Genomic DNA, 27,745 nt, shown 5'->3' with positions numbered 1-27,745 from the left:
ATACCTATGGCTGATTCATGTTGAAGCTTGACAGAAAACAAAATTCTGTAAAGCAATTATCCTTCAATAAAAATAAAAATAATAACCCACTAGATGGCAACGTCTATGCAGCAGAGGACCACCTCTCATGGTATGCAGCCCCCACCCGTCCTTCCCATTCCCACCCCCAAAGCTGTCTCTGCCCCAAAAAATGACAAGGCAAGCCATAATAACTATTTATATATTAAAAATAAAGCAATAGTTTCAGTAAGCATTTTGTTTATGCATTTTAAGCCACTGAATAGTAAACACTTTGGCCTTATCGAAAGGAAAAAACCATCACTGTCCACTTCGCTCCCACCCCTAACTCGGTCCTCCTGCCAGAAGTTTGGCTTCTCTTATGTGCAGAGTATCTGTGCACACACACACAGACACCGCGGGCTCACCTCGGGTCCTGGCCCAAGCACCGCTGCCACACAGGCCACTCCAAGGTGCTGTGGCCAAGGCAGTGGGCACAACAGAACAGCACAGGCATCTTGGTTACAGAGCTCAGGGCACAGGAGAACTGGCAGAAACGTCTTATTTTGAGGTGATTCTCCCCAAGCCCTTGAGTAGAGCCAGATGCAGGCAAGGCAGGAGAGGTCAGCTTGGGCTGGTTGAAAGGAGTCCCTTTAAATTCAGGGTGTCTGAGAAAGGATTGTTGCTGGAAGAGGGATGAGGAGAGGCTGCAAACACTGTCCCCACCAGGGATGGATGAGGTCATCTAAGCCAGCAGACCCAAGGCCCATTCAAGGGCCACCTCTCCTTCTGCCCTTTCATCTCTCGGGAGACCCTTGGAGTTCTCGGGGGCAATGATCCAGGTGAGTTTGCAGGGAAGCACACAGACAGTGGGCTGGGCTCGCCCTTCCTGTGGAGAACATCTCCCTAGAGAGGGGCTGGAGCAGGAAGCTGAGGCAGCAGCCAGGACTGACTCCAGGACTCTCTCTGCCCGCCCCACTCCCAGCTCCCAGAACCTGCAGGGGGAGGGCAGGTGCCCAACATGTGTGGTGGAAAGGGCATTTCCCCCATGGAGACAGGGCAAGCTCTGGAGTGGCTTCCAAGAAGCAGAGCGCTGTCCTCCAAGACACAGATGTTCCTCCCGGTTCCCCCAGAAGCTGCTCGGGTGAAGGCCGTGGGGCTGGCAGGCAGAGCTGTGCTGGCTGGAGAGGTGGGGGCAGTCTGAGTCCCCCGAGTCGCTCCTCTGCCCTCTCTCAGAAATGCTCCTTCTGGACAGTGGTGGGGGCTTTGCTGCTCTTGCTGTCCTTCTCCTCCTCCCCCTCCTGGGGTTTCTACAAGACAGACAAGGGGACAGCCCTTGGGGTGAGGAGGTAGGGACTGCACCCTGCTGAGTATCTGCCTGCCCATACATCTGGAATCCGAGGGGGAGACCAGAGTCCCAGGTACTCAGCATCCCCGACTGAACAAGGATGAGGACAGGGGCTCCGGTCACGCACTGTGCTCCCCAGACACACACACCATCACGACAGGAGCAAAGGAGGAGCGAAAAGGTCAGCCTTCCGGGACACCACAGCCTCCAGGGACCATCTCACTGTGAGTGCCACTGAGCTTCGGTCACCCTCCCCTTCTGACGGCCTCGCCCCACCTGGATGGACCCCCACGTGGCTGTGGATGGGCCAGGTCTGCCCCCTCCTCAGGAGTGCTGACTACCCCCAGTCAGGGGCAGCCCCCAGGCGAGGAGCACAGTTACCATGTGTGTGGAACAGACGCACAGTGAACTGTTACCAAGACAGGATGCAGTATGGCTCAAAGTATGTATATATTAATATAGCGTCCCCAGAGAAGAAGAGACTTTGGCTGTTTGTCATCAGATTTCTTGGGGACGATTTCACGGAATTAGAAGGTATTCAAGGTCTCGCTTGTTAGCTGGGTGGGATTTAAATATGCCCTGAAGATTATGCTCTGAGGCCCCTAAGTACTAACTGCCAACTTGGACATTTGTCTGCTGTTTTAGGAACACTTTGCTTCGTCCCTCAGGGGCTCATCTCGCTCCCAACAAGGCCTCGAGCACAGGCCGAGCCACACACAGCTCTGACCATCGAGGCTGGCGGAGCACATGCAGGCCACGTCAGCTGGACAAACGGCACTTCACCCGCCATGACCTGCAGGGCAGCCCGTGGCGGAGGCAAAGCGGGAGATCCAGCATCCAGTTCTCCATCTTGCTAACTTGTCGGCACCAGCTTGGCCTCATCTCTGAGAAGCCCTCACTCAGGAGCCAGGAGCAGGAGCAGACTTCAACCACTCACACCACCTCCTGTCTCTGACACACTCATGCACACACACCCGCCTCCTTCAGCACCATCACCTTGAAGTCACAGATAAACAGGGCTTAGTGTCTCTGGGGCCAAGAACTACCAACTGGAAGACAAATGGAAACCCAAACACAGAGTGTCATCATTAGCATCAGTCCTGACCCACTGGAAGTTCTGGCTCTTTCTGCCAATGACCCACCTCACCGATCAGAAAGCGCAGCTCTGGCCTGATGCGCTCCCTGCCCTGTTGTCCCCTGACGCTGAGACTGAGGTCCTGGGACAGTCTGCAGGTCCCTCCCACACCTGCCACCTAGGTGGGAAAATGACGGCTCCTTCATGACGCCCTCTGACAGCCCTGACTCCCCTGGAACCAGCCCCCTGTGACTCTGACCCCCGTCCCACCAGGCCCCCCAGGTGTATCCAGGACAGCACCGTGAGCCTGCACCCACTGGCCTCCTGGCCCGACTCGCGCTGCTTCCCACGGTCCACATGCATGGGACTGAGCCCTCACCGCCTGCTGGATAACAAACCTGGCCCACGGGGACAAGGATCTGCCTGCGAGACAGGGAAATGTGGGACGACCTAAGTAGGAAACAGGAGGAAATGGAGATGTGTACATGGAGATGTGGGGTTTGGGGGGCAGTTGTGTAGAAAGGTTGTCAGACTCTCCTAAGGAAACGAGCAGGGTAGAAAGCCCAATGCACAGTGCACCCACAGGAAACACACAGGGAAATGAGTAAGATGTTACTTACGAAATTATCTCTGGTTGCTACAAATACCTGAAAGGAAAACACAGATTATGAAGTAAACATAGCAAAATTTCTATCACTTCACACAATGGGTCACATTTCAAATTGAAACATTTTTACTAGAATCCATCCTGTTATCACAGGCATCTTTTACTCAGGCTCACAATCGATTCACCAAAGTGTCCCAAATCACGTTTCCTCGTCAGTGGCTCAGAGACAAGCCCATCTCCGCAGGGCTGCTGCCACGCTTCTCACAGGCTCCTGAGAAGACCGCTCCTGTCTCAGGCGTTCCCTGTGCCCCACTGAATGTCCTGTTCCAGGCGCCTCCCCCGACCTGCTCCCTGCTGCCCGCTGCCAACTCCAGAGCTTGAGATCAGAGGACAAAGACCTAAAGACTAGCATCCAATCATCAAAAGGACTAAATATACCTGTTTCAGATTCAATTTTTCTTGTGGAAATTGGCAAAGATTTTTCAAACTGGTAAATACGTCAGTTTGGACCTTACATACTCTGAGAGCAGGGTAAACAAGTAGTGTTGACAGCACCTTTCTAGAGGACAGCTGAGTAATACACATCAAGGTCTTAAACATGGGCATGGCCACTGACCCGTTACTCAAGGAAATACTTTGCTAAAGAACAGGCCCAAAGATCTAGCTTCTGGGACACTGATCACAGTATTGTTTAAAAACAATATTTAGAAACAACCTTAATATTCCTGGACAAGAAAACTGTTAAATCATGTTTATCCACATGCAATTCTTAGGACACTGTGCAGTCATTAAAGGTATGCTGCAAGTGGGGGGAAAAGTGTATTGTAAGAAACTAATGAACTGATAAAGCGCTGGCAACAAGTAAAAAAAAAAAAGCACATAGAACAAGATTCCGTTTCTATTAAAAATACAGCTGTGTACACTATTATATGTGGACACAGACATATATAAGAAATGCAAAAATAACAGCACCTCATCTCTAGCTGATACTATTACAGGTGACCATTAAATTTTTACACTTTTCCATATTTTTTAGTTATTTTACAAAGAAACATGTATTACCTCTGTAATAAGCTTTAAGTCTTTTCTTCTGTTTTTAAAGGAATATATCCTACTATGCTCCTTCTTAAAGCTGAAAATTCCTTTCATCCTGGTTCAGACTTGAAACCTAACAGTTTGATTAAAATACTCCATAGCCCATTAGCGCAATTGGGAAGCACTTTTCTGTTCTAGATCAAACTCCTGGTCCTCTCCCCTTTCACCATCAATGCCTGCTTCCTGACTTGTCCTTTTAGAGCCCTGCTGGCAACCCACTGGTCTCTCCATCCCCTGGCACTGCCTGGGGGGCAGTCACATGCCAGGAGAGCCACTGCCTGGAGACCACCACCACCATGACGGAGCGATGGAGCCAGCCCCCAGCCTTCCTCCCCAGTCACCGATCGAGGCTAAGAGGAGAGGAGTCGGGGCCTCGGGACTTGTCTCAGGACCCCGGGGTGGGTGCTCCTCTGCAGACTGTGACACAGGGACCAGCTCTGGGGGCCAGAGCAGGGAGGCCAGGAGCAGGGAAGGAAGTGGCAGAAAAACCAGGAGAGGGCAGCAGAAAAGCGGGGCTGAGCCCCACAGAGGAAACCCTTTGTCTCCATGTGTGTGACGCTGAGCTGCTCTCACAGCCACCAGTCCCCCAGGCGCTCCCTCCGCTTCCCCCCCATGCCACAGCCTCAGCAAAGTCTGTGCCCACATCTCAGCCAAGCAGCTCCCACATACTCACATTCTCAGGATCCTCTGCCTCCGGAGATCTGCCTTAATGAATGCTAAGATCAAGGGATGACAAAGAAGGGAAAGTTATCAAGCAGAGCAATGGTCAAGCTCATCCACGAGAGGGAGCCCTTAACTCGCCTAAGGGTCACGGGTATCCCACCTCCTTCAGACCTTCCAGGGATATGGAGGTTCCACCAGCCAGCCTGACAGAGCCTGGGAACCACTGCTGTACAGACAGGAAGAAGCCAGTGACGACACTGGCCTCCATGCATAGACCCCTGATATTTGCAGGGAGTTTGCACACAGTGCTCCAAGCCTCACAGCCATCTCCATTCTACAGATTAGGAAAGTGGGGCTCACAGAGGCTGGTCCCCTTGCCCATGGTCAAGGTCTATGGAGGTCAGTGCAACAGTACAGGGTTCTGACAAGGGTCTATTGCGGGTAGGGTGGGGGCAAAGCCCATGCTCATGCTTCCCAAAGATACTTCCTCACGAGCCCTCCGCTTTGCACCTCTGCACCAGTGTCCCGGATCTGTGTGATCAGTCAGGACACTGGGGTCTGAATCTGCCAACAGCGTAAACTCAGGCACAGTCAGAGCATCACTTTGTCCTGAGGCCCTGACTCACCAGTGAGCACCGCTCCAAGGGTCAGGAAGACACACAGGAAGATGTTCCCAGGCATGGTTCCATAGTTGTCGATAATCTGGCCCTGGGAGATGGTGAAGATGATCCCGAATACCTGCAAAGACACGGAGAAGACGGGAGACAGGGGCCCAGCCACGCAGCCCACGGGGAGCTGAGCTGCCTTATGCAGCGCCTGCACCCGCCGAGCCCGGCAGGGAACACAGGCCCACGGCTCCGGTGCCACGACCCAACGAGAGGCCTACCTGGGCAGACACGTTGAGGAGGCCAGACGACGACACAACTTCCGATTCCAGGTATGTCAGCTCCACGGCAAACTCAAACCCCAGAGTGAGATAGCCGGTTATGGAGAAGCTGACGACCAGATCACAGAAACAAGGTGATGGAGGACTTCCGGAACAAGGAGGACAGGAGCCCATCTCCTCCGTACAACGACTTTGCCTGTTGGCTTTCTTCCCATCAAGACATTCCAGGCCCTTGAAAATCAGGCCAGGCCAAGAAAACAGGGACTCTTGCAGGCCAGAAAGGAGCCGAGGCTATTTTCTCAGCTGGCCCTTTGGGGATCCCTGTTCCTTCTGCATCTGACCATCAATTAGACAGGGCCAGCATTTTCAGGAGGGGTTGGGATGCCTGGAGTGTTCAGCCCTCAGCTGAGAACTGCTGTGTGATGGGTACATGGCCCTGGGCTGGCAGGGGAAGTCCCTGGATATTGACCAGCCTCTCCATGGCTCTCTGGGACTCAAGGGGAGGGGCTCGGAGTCTTGAGTGTCCTTCAGAGAGGTGCCAGCAAAGCAGGACTCAATCTCTCTCTCTCACACACACACACAGTCATGTACAGCCCACAGAAAAATAATTGGGAGGTGACAATGAGCAGAGGTCCCTGTGGACAGGTTCTTTCTCATATAACCAGTCTAGAAAATGCCAGTTCTGTGATCTGACATCTGCACCACACCTTCTGCTGCTTTCACATCTGTAATCACTCTCATGGCTTCTAACACCTGCATACATATGGCAGGCCACTCTTATCTTCTGGGTCTCAGAGCACTTATGTGACATGCCTAGGGTTTCAGATAGTCCCCAGCATAAGTGACATTAGGACCCACCCTTTCTGATTCCCAGACCCATGTGCTTTCTGTGGCCCCTTGTTGTCCCAGGCAGAGTTCATAAAGACAGGACATTTCCTAGCCTCCTAGAGATTTGTGAAGGACACGGTCCATCTCATCAGCATGGATGGGCCTGGAAGCCCCCAGGGAGCCTTCTGAAATCTGACAGGTGAACATGACCTCTGGCCACCATTTGCATCTTTCTGGAAGTCAGTGAGAGGCTGCAGAGGGACTCCTATTTCTCTAGGAGGTCAGAGCTCTAGGAGCCATGCAGTGGTGCTTTCCAGTTAAGCAGGTGAGAGGTGAAACTTACCCAATTATCCCAGCAGTGATGTATACTATCCACAGGTGTCCCAGGTTCAAGGTCCCTGTGTACCCTGCCATGCCCACCAGAGTCATGATGTAGAGTACCAGGGAGGTCTGCCTACAAAGAGAGGCGAAGGCTCTAAGTGACGGCCCGCAGACTTCACCAGGATCTTTCCTTCCTCCCTCCCACACTCCCTCCCTCCCATCCTTCGGGTACCTACTATATGTCAAGTCGTCTGCTGTGTGCTGGGACATCTACTCACATGGACACGGTGTCCATGTGGTTAGTGGACAGAAGACCCATGATCACACAAATAGTTCTTGTGCTCAGAGCTACCAAGGGTCAGACCAGGACAGTATGAAGCCATCTTGAGGCATGTGTGTTCTGCTGTAGACCCCTCTCAACCAGATCACTCTGCACCTGGACTTGACACATCCTACCTACATGAAAGAAGGGCACAGCTCTTTCGTCTCCTTCTCCTTCACCAAAAAAAAAAAAAACAAACAGGGGCACACACCAGCTGTGGTCAGGTGGCAGTGGTCACAGGACCAAGAAGCCCATTTTGCTTGTCTGCATCGCCCCCCGGCCCCCGGACAGTGCCGGGCAGGGACCTGACTGTGAGTCTCTCTCATCTCCACGTCCTTCCTCTTGCCACCTGCACACGTGCAGCACAGCTTTCCCTGCTGAATCTGAACTCCTCCACTCCTGACAGTGCAGCTGAGAGAACAGTCTCCAGCCCTGAACTAGCCCCTGATTCCAAAGCCCAAGGGAGAAAGCTGTGCCCCCTCCTGGGTGCGTGTCCCTCTACTGGTCCCTCAAAAGGCCCATCACTGCTGGCTTCCGTTTCAGGCTCACCCTGCCTGAGCCCCTCCACACACCTCTCCCCCAAGTTGCCCCCCAGGACCGCTGTGGCCCTGAGTCCTGCACTGGGACCGGCCCCCTCTCCCCGTCCTCCTGACTGAGGTCAGGGACTCACAAGGCACCTCCTTGTGCACTCTGGCCACGAGCATCAGGACTCAGACCACGGAAGCTCAGAGCCTTCCCTCATCTCTGCTGAAGCCAGAAACAAGGTGGGGTGGCTGGCAGGTGTATACTGTGCTTACGTCAAACTAATACTGCACTTGATGGATGCCAGAGATTCTCTTAAGCACTTTACATGCAGTTAGTATTTCATTCAACTCTTACAAAAGGTGTGCAAGAAAAGTCTGTACAACTATCCTGAATGTGACCAAAGAGGAAACATGAGGCTCAGGCTATGTGTCCAAGGTCATGCACGCAGTAACCGCATAGCTAAGGTTTGAACCCAGAACTGGGATTGGAAATCTGTGCTCTTTCTACTCCCCCACACAGGAATACTAACACCCGGTTAGTCTTTGGAAATGAGCAACAGCCTCTGAAGGACACTCCTCCCTCCTGGATCTTCAAAGCAGCTGTTGAGGTCAGAGGGCCTTCATCTCTTCTCGCCCTGCTCCCCGCATCCAGGCCCTCCCGCTCACAACCCAGCCCCATGGACACCCATCTCCCTTGCTGACCACACAAGCTCACCTTTTTGCCGTATTTCTTTACACACGGCTTCTTCTGAAACCACTAGCCTGTCTGCAAAACCATCCGTAGCCTCAGCCAGACATAAATGGACCTGACCATCCAATTTCCGTCTCCAAACCAAAGGAGACACACCTGGGAGCCTCAGGGAGAAGGAACAGGCACCAAAATGCCCAGATGACAGAGCTCCCCCACCCTTTCTCTGCCCAAGTAGTGGAGCAGAAAGAAGAATGTCCATGCTGATTGCAGGATGCAGACATCAAATGCCACTAGGAACCGTGTCAGCTAGACTCTGCAGTGTCCTCCCAGCCTTTCACTGTCTTTTCTGGTTCATCTGAATCATCTGGTTGCCTACATCCCAGTCCCGGCAACATTTCAATCCCTCCTTTCTGTTGCCACAGAGCAAGCCCGGGAAAAGAGATGCTGCTATTCCCCGGTTCAAGGGTGGCCAGTCCTCACTACCTGAAACCAGCAACCAGCATATGGCAGAAACAAGGCAGTAGCCCAGCTCTGCCAGCAGTAATTAGGTCCAGCTGGGCTCCTCCTTGTGTCCAGCCAGGCAGCCACATCCCCAGGGAGGGCCTCAGTTGGCCTTTGCCTAGGGCAGCCAGAGGGAGCCCTGGCCTGACCAGAGCCTCACAGAAGCAGGTTTGTGTGCAGAGAACAGGTCTGCCGCTGTCTGTCACCTCCAGACACTGGGAACTTTGGAGGCCTTGACAAAGCAGCCCAGAATACTGCCCTGCCCAGCACAGGACAGCCCAGGCAGCTGCCCCACTGAGCAGCATTAACTGAGCACCCAGTGGACGCGGAGCACGGGACAGACACAAGTTGAGCCTCTGTTTCCAGAGCACTTTCTCCAAGGCTGGCTACTGAATCAAGGCATCCGGGTTGATTTTTAAACTCAGACTCCCCTACTGAATTGACATCCATGAGGGTGGAACCCAGGGATCTGTGTTTTTAGTAAGTGTCCTGGCTGCTGCTGCTGCTAAGTCACTTCAGTCGTGTCCGACTCTGTGTGACCCCATAGATGGCAGCTCACCAGGCTCCCCCATCCCTGGGATTCTCCAGGAAAGAACACTGGAGTGGTTTGCCATTTCCTTCTCCAATGCATGAAAGTGAAAAGTGAAAGTGAAGTCGCTCAGTCGTGTCCAACTCTTAGTGACCCCATTGACTGAAGCCTACCAGGCTCCTCCGCCCATGGGATTTTCCAGGCAAGAGTACTGGAGTGGGGTGCCATTGCCTTCTCCGATTAGCCTGCAATCCACTAAAATTTTAGTGGCTCTTAGAAATGCACTGGGTAATCAGGACTAAACCACATCACAGTATTTACCAATGACGTGGAAGCAACTGCAAGGTAATACACTGAGAATTGTTGGAAGCACAGAGCACCCTGGTTAACCCCATGGGGTCCATGAAGGAGCCATGGAAACCTGGCAATGGAACCACCTTCTCATCCCCACTCTTTGGCGTTTCCACATACGTCCAACTGCTGATCCTTTTCTGTTTCTTTTCTCTTTCCTTTGCTCCTTCTATGATCTACTTGGATGGAACTCGGAAAAGCCTGATGTCCTCTATCTCTAATCTTCCTATGGTCCCCACAGGGAAGGAACTGCTTCCCTCATTTTATAAATGAGGAAACTGAGCCTCCAAGAAGATACATCTGAACTGCCTCCTTGACCACTCAGACCCCAGCTGCGGCAATCACATCCTTGCAGCCGTGTTCCTAATGAACATGTCATTTCAAAACACGGTCTCCAATTCAGTCCAAGCGGAAGAGTCACTTACTTGTAGGTTTTGGTCCTATCCAGCCAGATGCCTGAGATCACAGCCCCAAGCATTCCCGCAAGGACGATGGTCAGGCCGATTCTTCCAACTATCACACCTTCCTCCTGGAAAAACCACAGCCCCAAGGATCACTCAAGGATGGAACAAGACATCTGATGGGGCGCAGTCACCAGCAGGCAAAGGGGTAAAGACAAGTAACTGGCGTGCCATTAGAGCCAGTTCTCAGAAAGTATTAGAACAAGATGACCTGTAAGAAGCTGCCAGTGGGGACAGAATCCTAGAATAATTGCTCCTCCCAACATAATATAACCCTGGATGTGTGTGGATCATACTGAATCCTGGGGGGAAATAAATTCTATCCTAGAACCACTTTTAGATAGATTTTTAAAAATATAATCTTTATAGGAAACCTTTGTCATTATTCCCATCTCTAAGATGGAAAAACTGTATATATATCCAAAGATTCCACACTTAGATTTTTTTCCAGCTATCAATGCTAAAGGGATAGAAAGATAATAATTATATATACTTAAAGTGTTTTTAGAAGCCAGACAGCATGCTGGGCATTTTTATATCATCATCTCATTTAATTCTCCAAATTCCCCACCATAAGGTTAGGAATCAATATTCCCCATATACTCATATGAAGACACTGAGGCACAGTGAGATTAGCCCACTAGCCCAAGGTCATGGGGCCTTTATTAAGTGCAGAGGTAGGATTTGAACTCAGAGCTGTCACCCTCCAACACTGGAACACTCAACACACAGTGGCCCATGCTCCCACAAGCATGAGACCCTTGATTTTTAAAAGGAGGCCTGGGCCTTGGATTCTTGATTGTAAATATTCAGAGTCCCATTCCCAACCCTCCCTGGTTCTGGAAACATTTACAACAGGCTTTCTGTTGAGCCACTAAGCATTTAAAATTAAACCTTGTCCCCATTTCACAACTGAGATGTTTCAGCTGCGAGTCTGTGTGTATGTGTTTGCCTACTATGTTGTCCGGCACCACATTATATACTTTACACATATATATCTTAGCATTTACTTTCTAAGCCTCAACTAATCTTTCAATAAGCAATTAGGCTTCTTCTGAGAAAAGAAAATGAGAGCTAAGAGACGGTAAACCAGTGTATCACACATCTGAGTTCTATTGGCGGTGGGGCTGAGACCCAGAGCCGCCTCCCTCCAAATCCTGGAGCTCACACCATAGCATGCCGCCTCCCCAGCTCCTGCCCAGACTAGAGATCGCCTTCTCTCAGGACCCAGCAGGTTTGGGGGACACCCTTACCACGTAGTGGAAGATCACCATGCGATTCAGCAGGGTGCACAAGGCATAAAAAGCACCAGCATTCAGACCTGAAGGAGGCAGGGAGAAACACAGCATTAGGGATGTTCTCCTGCTGGGGCCATCGCTGACTTCTGCCCCCAGGGGTGAGAGGTCAGAAACGCTCACCTCCTTGCAGTGAGAGTGGTGCCCTCAGAGAAGAAGAAATGCGCCAAAACAAACAAAAGTAATCACTTGAATCTCTTCTTAACCACACAGCATTGCCGACTCATCCCTTTAGCTCTGTCCTGGAAACCCAGGTTCCAGAAAGTACATATTACTCCCAGTCAGAACTGTCTACATCCTTCTTAAGGGTTGGCCTGACCTAAGGGTTCGGTGAAACTACGGGACACCTTTCCACCTCCTCCTGATGACCTATGCCCCCTAAAGAATGCTCCAGACCTCTGACCCCTGACAACACTCCCTCTGTAGGTAGACTGTCACCTCTTTTCAACATCCCTCTTTCAACTATCTTCTCAGATTCCATATCACCCAAAATCCTATATTTGAAATCAGAAAGGACCCTAAAGAATATCTAATTGATGCTCCTGATTCATTGATTCATCCATCAAGTAAATGGAGCACCTAGAATATATTTTAGTAATCAGTGTCATTAGAGAATGAGGCCATTTGTCCAAAACCATATAGTGACTGTGTAACTAAAATGAGACTAAAACTGATCCAAAGAAAAGGGCCTCCTACCCTCCCTTCATAATAATGATTATGATTGTGGTGACGCTCACACGACTACCACTGGCACACTTGGCATTGGGTCCACTTAGAAAGATGTAAGACAGGATCCGGTGCCCAGGCAGGGCAGCCTCAGGAATTGATGGTGATGGCTGATGGTGATGGTGGTGGTGGTGACGGTGGTGATGGTGATGGTAGTAGTGGTGGTGGTGATGGTGGTGGTGCTGGTGGTGATGGTGATGGTGGTGATGGTGGTGGTGATGCTGGTAGTGGTGGTGGTGGTGATGCTGGTGGTGATGGTGATGCTGGTGATGGTGGTGGTGGTAGTGATGGTGATGTTGCTGGTGATGCTGGTGGTGATGGTGGTGGTGGTGGTGGTGATGCTGGTGGTGGTGATGGTGATGCTGGTGATGGTGGTGGTGGTAGTGATGGTGATGGTGATGGTGGTGGTAGTGATGGTGGGGCTGGCAATGGGGGTGATGGTGGTGGTGGTGGTGATGCTGGTGGTGGTGGTGGTGATGCTGGTGGTGGTGGTGATGGTGGTGGTGGTAGTGATGGTGGGGCTGGCAATGGGGGTGATGGTGGTGGTGGTGGTGATGTTGGTGGTGGTGGTGATGGTGGTGGTGGTGGTGGTGATGCTGGTGGTGGTGGTGGTGGGGGTGATGGTGGTGGTGGTGATGGTTCAGGTGGTGATGGTGGTGGTGGTGATTGTGATGCTGGTGGTGGTGGTGGTGATGCTGGTGGTGGTGGTGATGGTGGTGGTGGTGGTGGTGATGCTGGTGGTGGTGGTGGTGGGGGTGATGGTGGTGGTGGTGATGGTTCAGGTGGTGATGGTGGTGGTGGTGATTGTGATGCTGGTGGTGGTGGTGGTGATGCTGGTGGTGGTGGTGGTGATGCTGGTGGTGGTGGTGATGGTGGTGGTGACGGTGGTGGTGGTGCTGATGGTGGGGCTGGCAATGGGGGTGATGGTGGTGGTGATGCTGGTAGTGATGGTGGTGGTGGTTGAGGTGGTGATGGTGGTGGTGGTGGTGATCGTGATGCTGGTGGTGGTGGTGGGGGGGTGATGGTGGTGGTGGTTGAGGTGGTGATGGTGGTGGTGGTGGTACTGATGGTGGGGCTGGCAATAAGGGTGATGGTGGTGGTGATGGTGATGCTGGTGGTGGTGGGGGGGTGATGGTGGTGATGGTGATGCTGGTGGTGATGGGGGTGGGGGTGATGGTGGTGGTGATGGTGGGGGTGGTTGAGGTGGTGATGGTGGTGGTGGTGATGGTGATGGTGGTGGTGCTGGTGGTAATGCTGGTGGTGATGGTGGGGGGTGATGGTGGTGATGGTGGTGGTTATGCTGGTGGTGACGGTGGTGGTGGTGGTGGTGACGCTGGTGGTGATGGGGGTGGTGGTGGTGGTGGTGGTGGTGACGCTGGTGGTGATGGGGGTGGGGGTGACGGTGGTGATGGTGGGGGTGGTTGAGGTGGTGGTGGTGATGGTGGTGGTGATGGTGGTGGTGGTGGTGCTGATGGTGGTGGTGACGGTGGTGGTGGTGACGGTGGTGGTGGTGACGGTGGTGGTGGTGCTGCTGATGGTGGGGCTGGCAATGGGGGTGATGGTGGTGGTGGTGGTGATGCTGGTGGTGATGGTGGTGGTGGTTGAGGTGGTGATGGTGGTGGTGGTGGTGATCGTGATGCTGATGGTGGTGGTGGGGGGGTGATGGTGGTGATGGTGGTGGTGGTGGTGGTGGCGGTGGCGGTGGTGACGCTGGTGGTGGTAGTGGGGGGTGATGGTGGTGATGGTGGTGGTTACGCTGGTGGTGATGGTGGTGGTGGTGATGCTGGTGGTCATGGTGGTGATGCTGGTGGTGAGGGCAGTGGCATGTCCTTACATACTTGACACTTTTCTAAATACCTTACAGTCCTAATAACGTAAAGTAGGTCATATTCTCTTCCAATTTTATAGATGTGAAAGGTACACTCAGATTTGAAAAACAATTATACAGAGGTCAGTCTGGAAGACTCACCAGGGGTCTTTTTAATTTCAGCTAATTTTGAGGCTCACGTGACTGCCACTGGCACACCTGGCATTAGGTCCACTTAGAAGGACATAAGACAGGACACGGTGCCCAGGGATGGCAGCCTCAGGCACCCCTCTTCACTGGAGCCAGTCCACGGGACCCCAGGCCACAGAGCCACTCAGAAGCCATCCTCTTTCGCCCCCAAGCGGATGGCACAGCGCAGGGAAACGTGGGTGTGGCCCCCACCCTGCCTCAGCCCCTCCCAGGAGCCACTATTGTTTGTAACTCAAGCAGAGGCTTAGTTGCCAGGATCCCCATAAAGGGCAGGCCAGTGGAGAGAGCTGCTGTGCTCAGAGAAGGACAACGAAGGGCTTCCCAACAGGGGTGAGAAGATGGCCCAGGAGGGGGACCAAGCTGGTAGAGGAGTGGGACGTGGAGCTCATCTTCTCCCACCAAAACATTAGAAACACACCTGCAATGGAACAAATCACACAGAACAGCTACTGAACACTGACAGAAGCCCCCAGACTTCCATAAAGACGAGAAAACCTCCACAAAGAAGGAATCAGGGTGGGGCCTCTGCCCCAGGAGGGAGCTGTGAAGGAGGGAAGGTTCCCGCACCTGGGGAAGCCTCCTCACCAGGAAGGGGATAAGACTGGATGAGGAAGAGCTTCTGAGCCCAGGAGGAGGGCACAGCAGCTGGTTTGTCAAAGGCAAAAAGGAGAATGACCTGCACAGAAGGCCAGCACCATCTCCCGGCACCTCCCAGCCTGAGATACTCCCCCATCGGTCCAGGCGGGGACTGGATGATGAAGCTCAGGCTTCAGAGGTCAGACCCAGGGAGAGGACCAGGGTTGGCTGCATGAAAATAGCCTGAATAGGTGACTGCGGCAAAGGAGCGTGTACTTAGAAGATGCTTGGGCCTGCCAGAGAGGCAAGGTGCCATTATTGGGGGCACATGAGGGGAGGGGCAGGACCACCATGAGAGCTTCTTTCCCTGTGAGCATGCCCAGGAAACAGGACACCACTTACAGGAGGTCCAAGGACAGCACAAGTCACCACTGTCCTGGTGGGCTCGAGGGGCAGGCACAGATTGCCACCAGGAGACCCATGAGTAGGCGCCAGGCCCTGTGCCCACTGTCCTGGGGGCACGCAAGGCCTGCTGTAACTGCACACCCCATATCACCGGGATAACAGCCAGCACACATTGAGGGAAGAGGCAGCAAGCATCTAAACTAAAAGCAGCCTCTCGATTCCAAAAGAGAGTGCAGAGGAGAAGGACTTGAGCTCACCTCCTCTTGTAAAAATGCCAAACCTGGAAAAAGAACGAAGGCACAGACTGAGAAGTTACAAGAGATGTTCAACAAAGAGCTAGGAAATATAAAGAACAAACAGAGGTGAACAACACAGTAACTGCTATAAAAAACACACTAGGAGGAATCGATAGCAGAATAACTGAGGCAGAAGAGCAAATAAATGAGGTGGGAGGCTGAATGATGGAAATCACTGCTGTGGGACAGAATAAAGACAAAAGAATGACAAGAAATGAAGGCAGTCTCAGAGACTTCTGGGACAACACTAAACATACCAACACTTGCATTGCTGCTGCTGCTAAGTCACTTCAGTCGTGTCTGGCTCTGTGCAGCCCCATAGACGGCAGCCCACCAGGCTCCCCCGTCCCTGGGATTCTCCAGGCAAGAACATTGCAGTGGGTTGCCATTTCCTTCTCCAATGCATGAAAGTGAAAAGTGAAAGTGAAGTCGCTCAGTCGTGTCCGACCCTCAGCAACCCCATGGACTGCAGCCTACCAGGCTCCTCTGTCCATAGGATTTTCCAGGTGAGAGTACTGGAGTAGGGTGCCATTGCCTTCTCCAACACTTGCATTATAGGGGTCCAAAAGGAGAATAGAGGGCATGAGAAAATATTTGAAGAGATTATAATCAAGAGTTTCCTAATATGAGAAAGTAAACACTCACTCCAGTCCAGGAAGCAGAGAGACTCCCATACAAGATAAACCCAAGGAGAACATGCAGAGACATGTATTAATCAAACTGACAAAATTAAAGACAAAGAAAAACTATTAAAAGCAACCAAGGAGAAGCAGCAAATAACATACAATGGAACTCCCACAAGCTTGTCGTTCAGGTGCTAAGTCACATCCGGCTCTTTGTGACCCCATGGACGACAGCACGCCAGGCTTCCCTGTCCTACACTGTCTCCTGGAGTTTGCTCAGACTCATGTCCATTGAGCTGGTGATGCCATCTAACCTCTCATCCTCTGTGCCCCTTCTCCCCTGCCTTCAATCTTTCCCATAAGGTTATCAGCTGGTTTTTCAGCAGAAAGTTTGCTGGCCAGAAGGGAATGGCAAGATATATTTGAAGTAATGAAAAGGAATAACCTACAACTAAGAATACTCTATCTAGACAGGTCATTCAGATTTGATGGAGAAATCAAGCTTTACAGATAAGCAAAAGCTAAAAGAATTCAGCACCACCAAACCAGTGTTATAACAAATCCTAAAGGAATTCTCTAGACAGGGAAAAAAAAGAAAAGGCAACTACAATCAAGAAAATTGCAAATGGGGAAGCTCACTAGTAAAGACTAACATAAGGTAGAAAATAATCCACACACACATAGGATACCAAAACCAGCAATCATGAGGAGCAAACAAATGCAGGATATTGGAAATGCACTTGAAATCAGAAGATCAGCAACTTAAAACAATCTTATATAGAGAGAGACTGTTTTATCAAAAGCTATGAAAACCACAAACCAAAAACCTATAATAGATACACAAGAACAAAAACAGCAACCCAAACATATCACTATAGATAGACATCCAATCACAAGAGAAGAGAATAAAAGACAAAGGGAAGAAAACATACTTTCAAAAACAAATCCTAAACAATTAACAAAATGGCAATAAGAACATTCACATTGTTAATTACCTTAAATGTAAATAGATTAAATGCTCCCACCAAAAGACATAGACTGACTGAATGGATACAAAAAGAAGACCCATATATATGCTGTCTATAAGAAACCCACTTCAGATCTAGGAACACACACAGACTGAAAGGGACAGAATGAAATAAAAAATATTCCATGCAAATGGAAATCAAGAGAAAGCTAGAGCAATACTCATATCAGACAAAATAGACTTTAAAATACAGAATATTACAAGATACAAAGAAGGACACTACATAACGATCAAGGGATATATAAAAATTATATATATATATATATATATATGCACTCAACATAGAAGCACCCAAATATATAAGGCAAATGCTAACAGCCATACAAGGAGAAATCAACAGTAACACAATAATAGTAGGGACTTATAAGCTGGTTCTTTGAAAAGATAAGCAATATTGATAAACCTTTAGCTAGATTCATCATGAAAAAAAGGGAAAGAACACAAAATCATAAATTAGAAAGGAAAGAGGAGACGTTAAAACTGACACCACATAAATACAAAGGGCAACTACTATAAAAAACTATATGCCAATAAACGGACAACCTTGAAGAAATGGACAAATTCTTAGAAAGACACAGCCTTCTAAAACTGAACCAGAAAGAAGTAGAAAATATGAACAGACCAATTGCAAATAGTGAAATTAAAACAGTGACTTAAAAACTCCCAACAGGGACTTCCCTGGTGGTCCAGTGGTTAAAATCTGCCTTCCAATGTAAGAGGGATATGGGTTCGATCCCTGGGCAGAGAACTAAAATCCCACATGCTGTGTGGCCAAACTAATAAACAAAAAACATAAAAACAACAATGCAGTACACCCAGTTAGACTTGACTTTCAGGAAAATAATTTTGTAGTATAAAAATGCCCCAAATCCAGATACATCAGGTCTCTTCTTTCACATTTCTAGTTGAAGTACACGCCTGGACACATCTGCTTCTTACCATACCTGATGTTGTCTTGCATTCAGGTAAAAAAAGGAGCCAAGTGAGCAGATGAAGGATTGGTTGGGGAAGGATTCACATAGTAAGACTCATGTAAACATCCATCCATACATTCATTCAATCACCCATTTAACAATTGTCAGCTTGGAGTACCTGCTCCAGGCTATAATTTCTCCTACTGCTGAGGAAATATATAGGTTAATAGACATAAATCCCTACTCTCAGGGAGTTCCTAGTTTGTGGGAAAACAGACTTGGAAATGACTTGTCGTGTCTGACTCTTTGTGACCCCATGGACTGTAGCCCACCAGGCTCCTCCATCCATGGAATTTTCCAGGCAAGAGTACTGGAGTGGGTTGCCATTTCCTTCTCCAAAGATGTACTAAGAACAGCACAATAAATGGTCACCTAATACTGCTTCACAGCAGACATACTGGGATGAGACTTGGAGGGTCAGCAGACATGTTGCCAGGTGACTTGACAGGGGAAGGAATGGTTTCCCAGGTAAACTTAAAGGAACAGGGAAGACTCTGAAGCACAGCTGGCTCTTCTGCTTAATCCTAAATGACGACTTTACATATACATTTGGGATCTGGAAACAGTAAGATACACAGAAACGTCAGGTCTCTTGTTCACATGCCCAGCCCCAGTACACCCCGGACACACGTGCATCATACCATAGGTGATGACTAGCAGCACAAAGTTGAGGTTTTTGAAGAGTTGGATGATGGAACTTAAGTACGAAGCATCAGTAGACGCCAAGGCATAGCTCAGGCACTGGGCCCTGCTGGGGGGATGTTTAGGCTTCTCTTTGAACACTGAAAGGAAACAAACAGAGGTCATTGCAAGTCCCCTGGTCCTACTCCTGCAGAGCTGACACACGGATAAGAGCTGACTCCCTCATCTGAGAAGGGGCTCAGACTCCAAAAGGAAATATTAACTCTTTGATTAAATCCTCTCAAGTCTCCTCTCTTGAAGCTGCATCTCACTGTCTGTGGCTGAGGGGCTGGTCCTTTGACTACTTTTTCTTAATGACCTTTGGACAGCTGCGATCATTGGACTTTCCAGGCAGTGCTCGAGGATAAAGGAGTCCTGTAATAAATGGCAAATACCAAATGGCAGAGCACTGAAAAATCCCATAGTAACCAGTGGACAGAAAGGAAGTGAGAGCTGAGGCTCTGGGATTCGTGGGCCCAGATGGGGACTCAGCCCCAGAGCTCCTCCCGGGGAAAGGGCTGGGCTGCCCATGAGAGCACAGAGCCTGGCACCTGCTGCCAATAAACGCTCCCTGAGTGAGGGAAGGAGCTGCTCCTATTGCAGAGACCTCGAGTCCCTCCCTAGTTTCTCAGACTATGCCTCCTGGGAAACCAGAGGACTAACACGCGCTCCTGCAGGACTGGGGCTCTGATAGGAAGGACCTGGGAGGGACAGTGGGAAAACCATTCTCCGTACGTTCTAGTTTCGGTACAGCCGGTACAGTCCATTTCACTGCACTGACTGCTGTCCAGTTCTCTGGGGGCCAGATCAGTTTAACCAGCTGTCTGCCTAAACTGGTCCCCCAGCTGAAGCACCATCTTCATCCGCAGACTCCATAAGAACACTTGTGAAAGGTCGGGAGACTGTCTCCATTTAGAGGAAGCTCTGGAAATGAGATTTAATCACTTGAAGATCAAATGATCCCCCTGCTCAGACAACCCTCCAGCCCAGACTACAGGGCCCTGCTTCTTCCTTCTCTGGAAATAGTCTTGAACAACCTACCACCTTTAGGAACCTCTCATCCATTGTCTGGCCTGTTCACCTCCGTTTCTATTATGTGTATGTGCTGTGCTTAGTCGTGTCTGACTCTTCGCAGTGCCCTGGACTACAGCTCACCAGGCTTCTCTGTCCATGGGGATTCTCCAGGCAAAAATACTGGAGTGGATAGCCTATCCCTTCTTCAGGGGATCTTCCCAACCCAGGAATCAGACCAGGGTTTCCTGCATTGCAGGCAGATTCTTGACCAGCTGAGCTAACAAATTGGTCCCAAGTTTTCTATTAGCGGAAAGAAATCAAGGAAAGAAGTGTTTTGTTTTTTAATCTCTGTAATGGCAGGGTTTGCTCAGGGACTTGCCAACTGCAAACCACAATTCAGATAAGATTTTTCAGTTCTTTTTACTCAAGGACTGTGTGTGTTTAATAGTAAAATGTCACGCTGTAGAAATGTCCTACCTTCAGATCTCAACTGCAAAGGACCAGGCCCTCATTTGCTACAAACACAAGGATTGACAACTAGGTACATTACAGTTTGAAACTTCAGTTCTGGCTGAGATTGTTTTCAGCCACAGCTTCACAGATCCCACCTTTCCAGGAGCAAGAAGGAACTCCATCCAAGGGATCCTGTGAGCTTTGAAAAGCCATCAGGCAGCCCCTCCTCAGCTTGGACCCGGTGAGGGAATGACAGTAAGAACAGCTGGATGAGGTGCGTGATCATAAAATTGTTTGACTCTGGAGGTGAGGCCGGCAGGAAGGAAGGAAAACTTAAACGTGTGTGGTGGAATTTTCAGATATTAAGAGACAGCTGGTTAATCTTTAAAGACAAATGACTCACTGAAAATGAACACTTCTTCTGCACTCTTTCTGAATTTATCACAGCCTGTGTGATATCACTCAGATGATAAAAGAGGATATAAATCGTATTAACCAAATATCTCAATGCTCAGATATATATTCATATAAAATTAATAGTAGTTATTTGAGGTTTCTGGTTGGGGTTAGCTGGTACAATGGTGATCCTTTTCTTTATGCTTTTTTTTGTGTATTTTCTAGATTTTTCCATACTAAGCCTATCTTATATACCTTTAAAAAAAGTATTTTAGAAATGTGGCCCCCAGGTATTTTCAGGTGAATGTATGAGAGGACTAGTGTTTGTAGGTCAATCCTGTTTTGTTCCAGAACTTTAGAGTATGGAGTTAAACAATTTAGGCTTGAATCCAATCTCTGCCACTTACTATCTGATCTTGAATACCTTCACTCTCCTCAAGTATCAGTTTCCCCTTAGTTAAGTGAACTGAGAGTGGGATCCCCTCTATAGGGCCCTTGAAGAGTCAATGAGATCAGGCACACTCAGCACAGGGCCTGTGACATCATAAATGCTCACCGGGGTTTCATCAAGGAAATCAGCAGGCTGCCCATTAATTCTAATGAGGTCACGCTAGGAAACTGGTGAATTACAGCTAAACTTTACTGAGCAGCTAACAAAGTACACAGGACCAGCTAGCACTGTATGAGCAGCAACTACTCAGGCTATAAGGCTTAAAGACCATTAGAAGCCCAGCCTCCAGTTTCTGTAGATATATTTTATAGAATGCATGGTACCTAGAATGGTGTTCTAGGGTCATGTTCATAAGGTCCTCACCCAAGTCAGCAGGACCTCCCTCCGTCCCCACCCACCCCTTAAATCTGCTAATGACCTTACCGACGATGACAAGGATGAAAAGCAGAGTGGCCACACCTGCTGTTACGTAGAACATGATGCTGATATAGTAGGCAAGCTCATCAGGGTTGTCGATGTTGGGTACCGAGACAGCAGGGACCAAGAACCCAAGGGCAATTCCAAGCTATAGAAGACAGAGAGAATCAATAGTAGTATAAGTGTTCAAGAGGGGACAGTACACACTTAACCCACTCCTAATAAGAATCATAATCCCCAACTTCCGTTCTCTCTTAGAACACAAACAGGGATTGTTTTCCCTCTTAAGACACCACAGAGATCTTTCTTTTGCTTCACAATTCAACTTACGTACATTTATGACACCCCTCGGTATCAATCCTATTGAAAAAATTATAGTTGGAGTTCTCAATGCAAGCTGGCTCTTCTCTAGCTGCAAACTACTGAACAATGTTCCTATACTCCCATCGCTAAGGTAGAATGAAATCATGCCATTTGCAGTAACACTGATGGACGTAGAGATTCTCATACTGAGTAAAATAAGTTAGACAGAGAAAAACAAATATCCTTATGATATCTCTTAAATGTGGAATGCTCAAAATCCTTCAAGCTAGGTTCAGCAGTATAAGAACCAAGAACTTCCAGATGTACAAGCTGGGTTTCGCAGAGGCAGAAGATTCAGAGATCACGTTGCCAACATTGGTTGGATCATGCAGAAAACATGGGAGTTTCAGAAAAAACATCTCCTTTTGCTTCATTGACTACATGAAAAGCTTTGACTGTGTGGATCACAACAAACTGTGGAAAATTCTTAAAGAGATGGGAGTACCAGACCACTTTACTCGGCTCCTGAGAATTCTGTATCTGGGTCAAGAATCCAACAGTTAGATCATTACATAGAACAACTGACTGGCTCAAAATTGGGAAAGGAGTATGACAAAGCGGTATCCCTGCTTATTTTAACTTATATGCAGAGTTGCTGTTGTTTAGTCGCTAAGTCATGTCCAATTCTTTGCCTGCCAGTCTCTTCTCTCCATGGGATTCTCCAGGCAAGAATACTGGAGTGGGTTGCCATTTCCTTCTCTAGGGGAACTTCACAACCCAGGGATCGAAGCCATGTCTCCTGCATTGCAGGCAGATTCTTTACTACTGAGTCACCTGGGAAACCCATATGCAGACTTTATCATGTGAAATGCTGAGTTGGATGAATCACAAGCTGGAATCAAGAATGCTGGGAGAAATAGCAACAACCTCAGATATACAGATGACACGACTCTAATGGCAGAAAGTGAAGAGGAACTACTAAAGAGCTCTTTATGAGGGTGAAAGAGGAGAATGAAAAAGCTGGCTTGAAACTCAACATTCAAAAAACTAAGATCATTTCATCTGGTCTCATCACTTCATGACAAACAGAAGGGGAAAAAGTAGAAGCAGTGGCAGATTTCCTTTTTCTTGGGCTCCAAAACCACTGCATACTGTGATTGCAGTCGTGAAATTAAAAGGTGCTTGCTCCTTGAAAAAAAATCTCTGACAAACCTAGATGGTGTATTAAAAGGCAGAGACATCATTTTGCTAACAAAGATCCATATTTTCAAGCTGTGTTTTTTACAGTAGTCATGTACAGATGTGAGATTTGGACTATAAAGAAGGCTGAGCACCAAAGAACTGATGTTTTCAAATTGTGGTGTTGATGAAAACTCTTAAGAGTCCCTTGGACACCAAGGAGATTAAACTAGTCAATCCTAAAGGAAATCAGTCCTGAATATTCATTGAAAGGACAATGCTGAAGCCAAAGATCCAATACTTTGACCACCTGACCGGAAGAGCCACCTCATTGAAAAGATCCTGATGCTGGGAAAGATTGAAGGTAAAAGGAGAAGACGGCGGCAGTGGATGAGATGGTTAGATGGCATCACCATCTCAATGGACATGAATTTGAGCAAACTTTGGGAGATAATGGAGATCAGAGGAGGCTGGCATGCTGCAGTCCATGAGGTCACAGAGAGTCAGAAATGACTGAGAGACTAAACAACAACAATATGTGGAATCTACAAAAAGGGTACAAAATGAACTTATTTACAAAACAGAAATAGAGTTAAAGGTGTAGAAAACAAATTTATGATTACCAGGAGGACATAAGGTGGGGGTGTGGAGGGATAAATTGGGAGATTGTGATTGACATATACATACCATTATATATAAAATAGATTGCTAATAAGGACCTACTATAACACTTGGGGTGTGTGCATCACAATAAACTGTGGAAAATTCTGAAAGAGATGGGAATACTAGACCATCTGACCTGCCTCTTGAGAAACCTGTATGCGGGTCAGGAAGCACAGTTAGAACTGGACATAGAATAGACTGGTTCCAAATAGGAAAAGGAGTACGTCAAGGCTGTATATTGTCACCCTGCTTATTTAATTTATATGCAGAGTACATCATGAGAAACACTTGGCTGGAGGAAGCACAAGCTGGAATCAAGATTGCTGGGAGAAGTATCAATAACCTCAGATATGCAGATGATACCACCCTTATGGCAGAAAGTGATGAAGAACTAAAGAGCCTCTTGATGAAAGTGAAAGAGGAGAGTGAAAAAGTTAGCTTAAATCTCAACATTCAGAAAACTAAGATCATGGCATCCAGTCCCATCACTTCATGGAAAATAGATGGGGAAACAGTGGAAACAGTGTCAGACTTTATTTTTCTGGGCTCCAAAATCACTGCAGATGGTGATTGTAGCCATGAAATTAAAAGAAAGATGCTTACTCCTTGGAAGGAACATTATGACCAACCTAGACAGCCTATTAGAAAGCAGAGACATTACTTTGTCAACAAAGGTCCGTCTAGTCAAGGCTATGGTTTTTCCAGTAGTCATGTATGGATGTGAGAGTTGGACTATAAAGAAAGCTGAGCACAGAAGAATTGATGCTTTTGAACTGTGGTGTTGGAGAAGACTCTTGAGAGTCCCTAGGACTGCAAGAAGATCCAATCAGTCCATCCTAAAGGAGATCATTCCTGGGTGTTCATTGGAAGGACTGATGCTGAAGTTGAAACTCCAATACTTTGGCCACCTAATGCAAAGAGCTGACTCATAAAAAAAAAAACTTTTTTTAAGTACCATTAGGTAAAACATAAATTTGGTGTGCTCGGCTGTGTCAGGTTTGCAGAAAGGAATGGGGTGTTGGGAGACACAGGATAGGGGAGAGGGGAGGGCTGCTACTGCTAAGTCGCTTCAGTCGTGTCCAACTCTGTGCAACCCCATAGATGGCAGCCCACCAGGCTTCGCTGTCCCTGGGATTCTCCAGGCAAGAACACTGGAGTGGGTTGCCATTTGCTTCTCCAATGCATGAAAGTGAAAAGTGAAAGTGAAGTTGCTCAGTCGTGTCTGACTCTTAGTGACCCAATGGACTGCAGCCTACCAGGCTCCTCAGTCCATGGGATTTGCCAGGCAAGAGTACTGGAGTGGGCTGCCATTGCCTTCTCCAAGGGGAGGGCAAGGGTGAGCAAAACCTCCATCAAGTTTTCTATTATTTTGAATGTGGCTTTTTCCTGGTTGGGCATATGTTTGGTTGTTGACTTAGAAAAACTCCCATAAGAAAGCTATTTTAGCCACTTTCTAGTTTACTTCATGTATCTGTGGGAGGGACAAGGGTGTGGAGCTTCCTGGTCCACAATCTACTAAGGGACAGGCTGGGTGGGAAGGTCAAGGGAGAAGGAAACAGAAGACGTAGCCTTGATTCCACGGAATCATCAGGCCCTCAAGACTGCCTGCCAAGGCAACACGGCCAAGACAGAAGCCAGGCCAGGCTACCAGAGCCTCCTCCCAAGCAGTGCACTGAGCTGAAGGTCAAAGAAGCAGGGTTAGGAGCTTCTGCTGTGGTTCCACCTCACAGGCCTGCAGGGCCTCTACCACCCTGCCCTGCACGCCCCAGGGGTCCAGGATATTTTCAGAACCTCAAGTGAATCAGAATTATAAGCGCCGCCCCAAGCCCACCCTCCCATCTCACTCTGAAGAGTGACTGAGCTCCCAGCTCCTCCACCTGGGAACTGGACCCTTCCTACAGCAGCACAGACACGCCAGCCCTGACAGGAACCCGTCTCCAGGCAGGAGGGCGCCTTCCCAGGGCACGGAGCTCCTCTCTCCTGGTGATTTCACATCTGATCACAAACCTCGCCTGGGAAGCCAGGTGGAAACACAGGCGCCTGGCCTCTTCCCTGGAGGATCTGATTAGAAGTCCAGGTGAGGGCCCAGGCGTCTGTAGTCCGTCCTGGGCCCACAGGTGAGGTAAATGGGCACCATTTGAGGGAGCACTGGTCTAGTTTCCTTCCCCAGTGGCCAGCCTCTGAGCTCACCCACCTGCCTGTATCTTTGGTGAGGGCTTTGCATGAAGGAGAAACCAGAACTGGCATTCAGTTCCCCTTTACCTTCCAAGGAAGTCTCACCCTAGAAGTCTTATATGACCCACAATCTCAAAACATTTAAAATAACAATAATTATAATAAGTTTTTGAGTTTTATCAGCATATAAAAAAAGAGTTTGTAAGCTAGACTCAGAAGACAAATATTATTTGATTTTGGTTATATGCATTATCTAGAACATGAAAATTCATAGAAAGTAGAAGAGCTTACTAGAGGCAGGAGGAGGGGGAAAGGACAGGTTGTTATTTAACCGGTACAGAGTTGTTGGGGATGAAGAAAAAAAGTTTTGGGTACATATATTGGTAATTCTTATACAACCTTGTGAAAATAATGCCATTCAATTGTACATGTATGACTGGGTAAAATTACAAATATGTCTATTTCAACACAATTTAAAAAATCAGGTTCATAACATGCCCAACTTTCTGGCCCATAAACTCATGGAGATGCAAAGAATTTAAGACTCTCCTTTCAGAATGAAGGAAAAACAAAGGCTTTCCAGGACTTTCCGTGGTTTGTAGGCCTTGGAAATCAGAGCAGCAGTTCTACTCTATCCTCCTGCACTCAACTCTAACCTCCAGGAAAGGAGTCGGGCCCCGGGTTCTGACCCGCTGTCCTGGCCTCAGCTGTGTGTAAGGAAGGTGAGAGCAACACCAGGGCCACCAGAGCCCCGCTCTGCTTTCCACGGGGTATGGAAGATGCTGCGCTTGAGGAAAGCTGGTTGGACAGGCAAAAAACATCTGCCAAACTCTAAGACACAGAATAGTCTGACTATTCTGCGCAGGAACTGCTCCCCAAGGAAGAACAGCAGCATAGAACTCACAGGTTCAAGCTGGTGAAGTAATTTGAGGAATGAGATCATAAAGATGGCGACAGCAGGCTTTCTGCCTGCGGAGGAGACACCGTGGGTGACAGGAAAGGCCCATCCTTCTGTCTCCCCACTTTTCTCACACAGTCACTCAGTCACTTCACCTAGAGTTGCAAACACCGTTGCAGTCGGAAAACACAGGTTTCACACAGTGGGGCAGTTCGGTACAATGAACACTCAGTCCCCAGTGAACACCCACTCCTCCACCCACCTGATTGCCGAGGACAGCTATGGAGCAGGCGGTTGACACCTCATCATCTCCGAACCAGACGGAAGCAATGCGGGAGGGCATACCCAGGATGAAGACCTGGGCCACGGAGCAGACGACCTGGCCCAGCACCGTGACTGGGAAGAGATGCGGCTGCAGGCTGCCCAGCTTCACCCAGGCCCCCAGGCAGTTGAGAGCAGAGCCAGCGAGGGCGATGGTCCGCAGGCCGAACTTCTCCAAGAGCCAGGCCACCGGCAGGAGCAGAGGAATGTAGGCCAGCATGTAGCACATGGACAGCCAGTCGATGGCAAAGGAACTGACCCCGTAGAAGTACATGAAGATGTTATTGATGGCGGCGTACTGGATCCACTGGAAGGCATTGCACATGGAGTAGCAGCTGAACACCAGGACGACTGCCCACCGGTGCTTGCTCACCTTGATCGTGAACTCTCTGTCCAAGATTCTGAATAGGGTGTAGCCACGGTCTTCCGCCTCGAGTGGGGACATCTGAGAAGGGGTGCCATCATGCTCCTGTTGGTTCAGATCTTCATCCTCCATGACTCCAACCTCTACCGGAGCCCTGAGCCTGTGCTAGGGACTCCAGCAGTCTTAAGAGACAGCGCTTTGACTGGTCTCTGAAGCCCTCAGGCCACTTGCCCCGCCTGTTGCAGAGTCCCAGAATAAAGGGAGGCCTGAGCCTACCGAACAGCCCAGAGTG

At 49.0% G+C, this 27,745-nt stretch overlaps 1 protein-coding gene across 4 annotated transcripts; it reads right to left on the bottom strand.

The window, feature by feature from the left end:
* Window positions 1-206: 206 nt before the first annotated feature.
* Window positions 207-27,745, bottom strand: LOC109565367 (choline/ethanolamine transporter FLVCR2-like). 4 transcript variants are annotated; one of them, XM_070796756.1, is made up of 11 exons: window positions 27,031-27,745; window positions 21,593-21,698; window positions 18,780-18,920; window positions 11,453-11,520; window positions 10,164-10,267; window positions 6,843-6,953; window positions 5,672-5,780; window positions 5,412-5,523; window positions 4,796-4,838; window positions 3,041-3,067; window positions 207-1,307 (listed from the first exon to the last, which is right to left on the bottom strand). In XM_070796756.1, exons 1-10 carry the CDS (start codon window positions 27,583-27,585, stop codon window positions 3,058-3,060), a joined length of 1,359 nt encoding a protein of 452 aa, XP_070652857.1. In that variant the 5' UTR covers window positions 27,586-27,745; the 3' UTR covers window positions 207-1,307; window positions 3,041-3,057. The 4 variants fall into 4 exon arrangements, 3 of the variants coding, with proteins under 3 accessions (XP_070652857.1, XP_019824831.2, XP_019824830.2); XM_019969272.2 differs by lacking the exon at window positions 3,041-3,067 and adding an exon at window positions 1,983-1,995 and having other exon boundaries at window positions 21,557-21,698; window positions 27,031-27,735; XM_019969271.2 differs by having other exon boundaries at window positions 21,557-21,698; window positions 27,031-27,734.

This window comes from Bos indicus, chromosome 10, assembly GCF_029378745.1.
Source record: "Bos indicus isolate NIAB-ARS_2022 breed Sahiwal x Tharparkar chromosome 10, NIAB-ARS_B.indTharparkar_mat_pri_1.0, whole genome shotgun sequence".
NCBI classification, from domain to species: domain Eukaryota; kingdom Metazoa; phylum Chordata; class Mammalia; order Artiodactyla; family Bovidae; genus Bos; species Bos indicus.
This window is presented reverse-complemented; position numbering and strand designations above follow the sequence as displayed.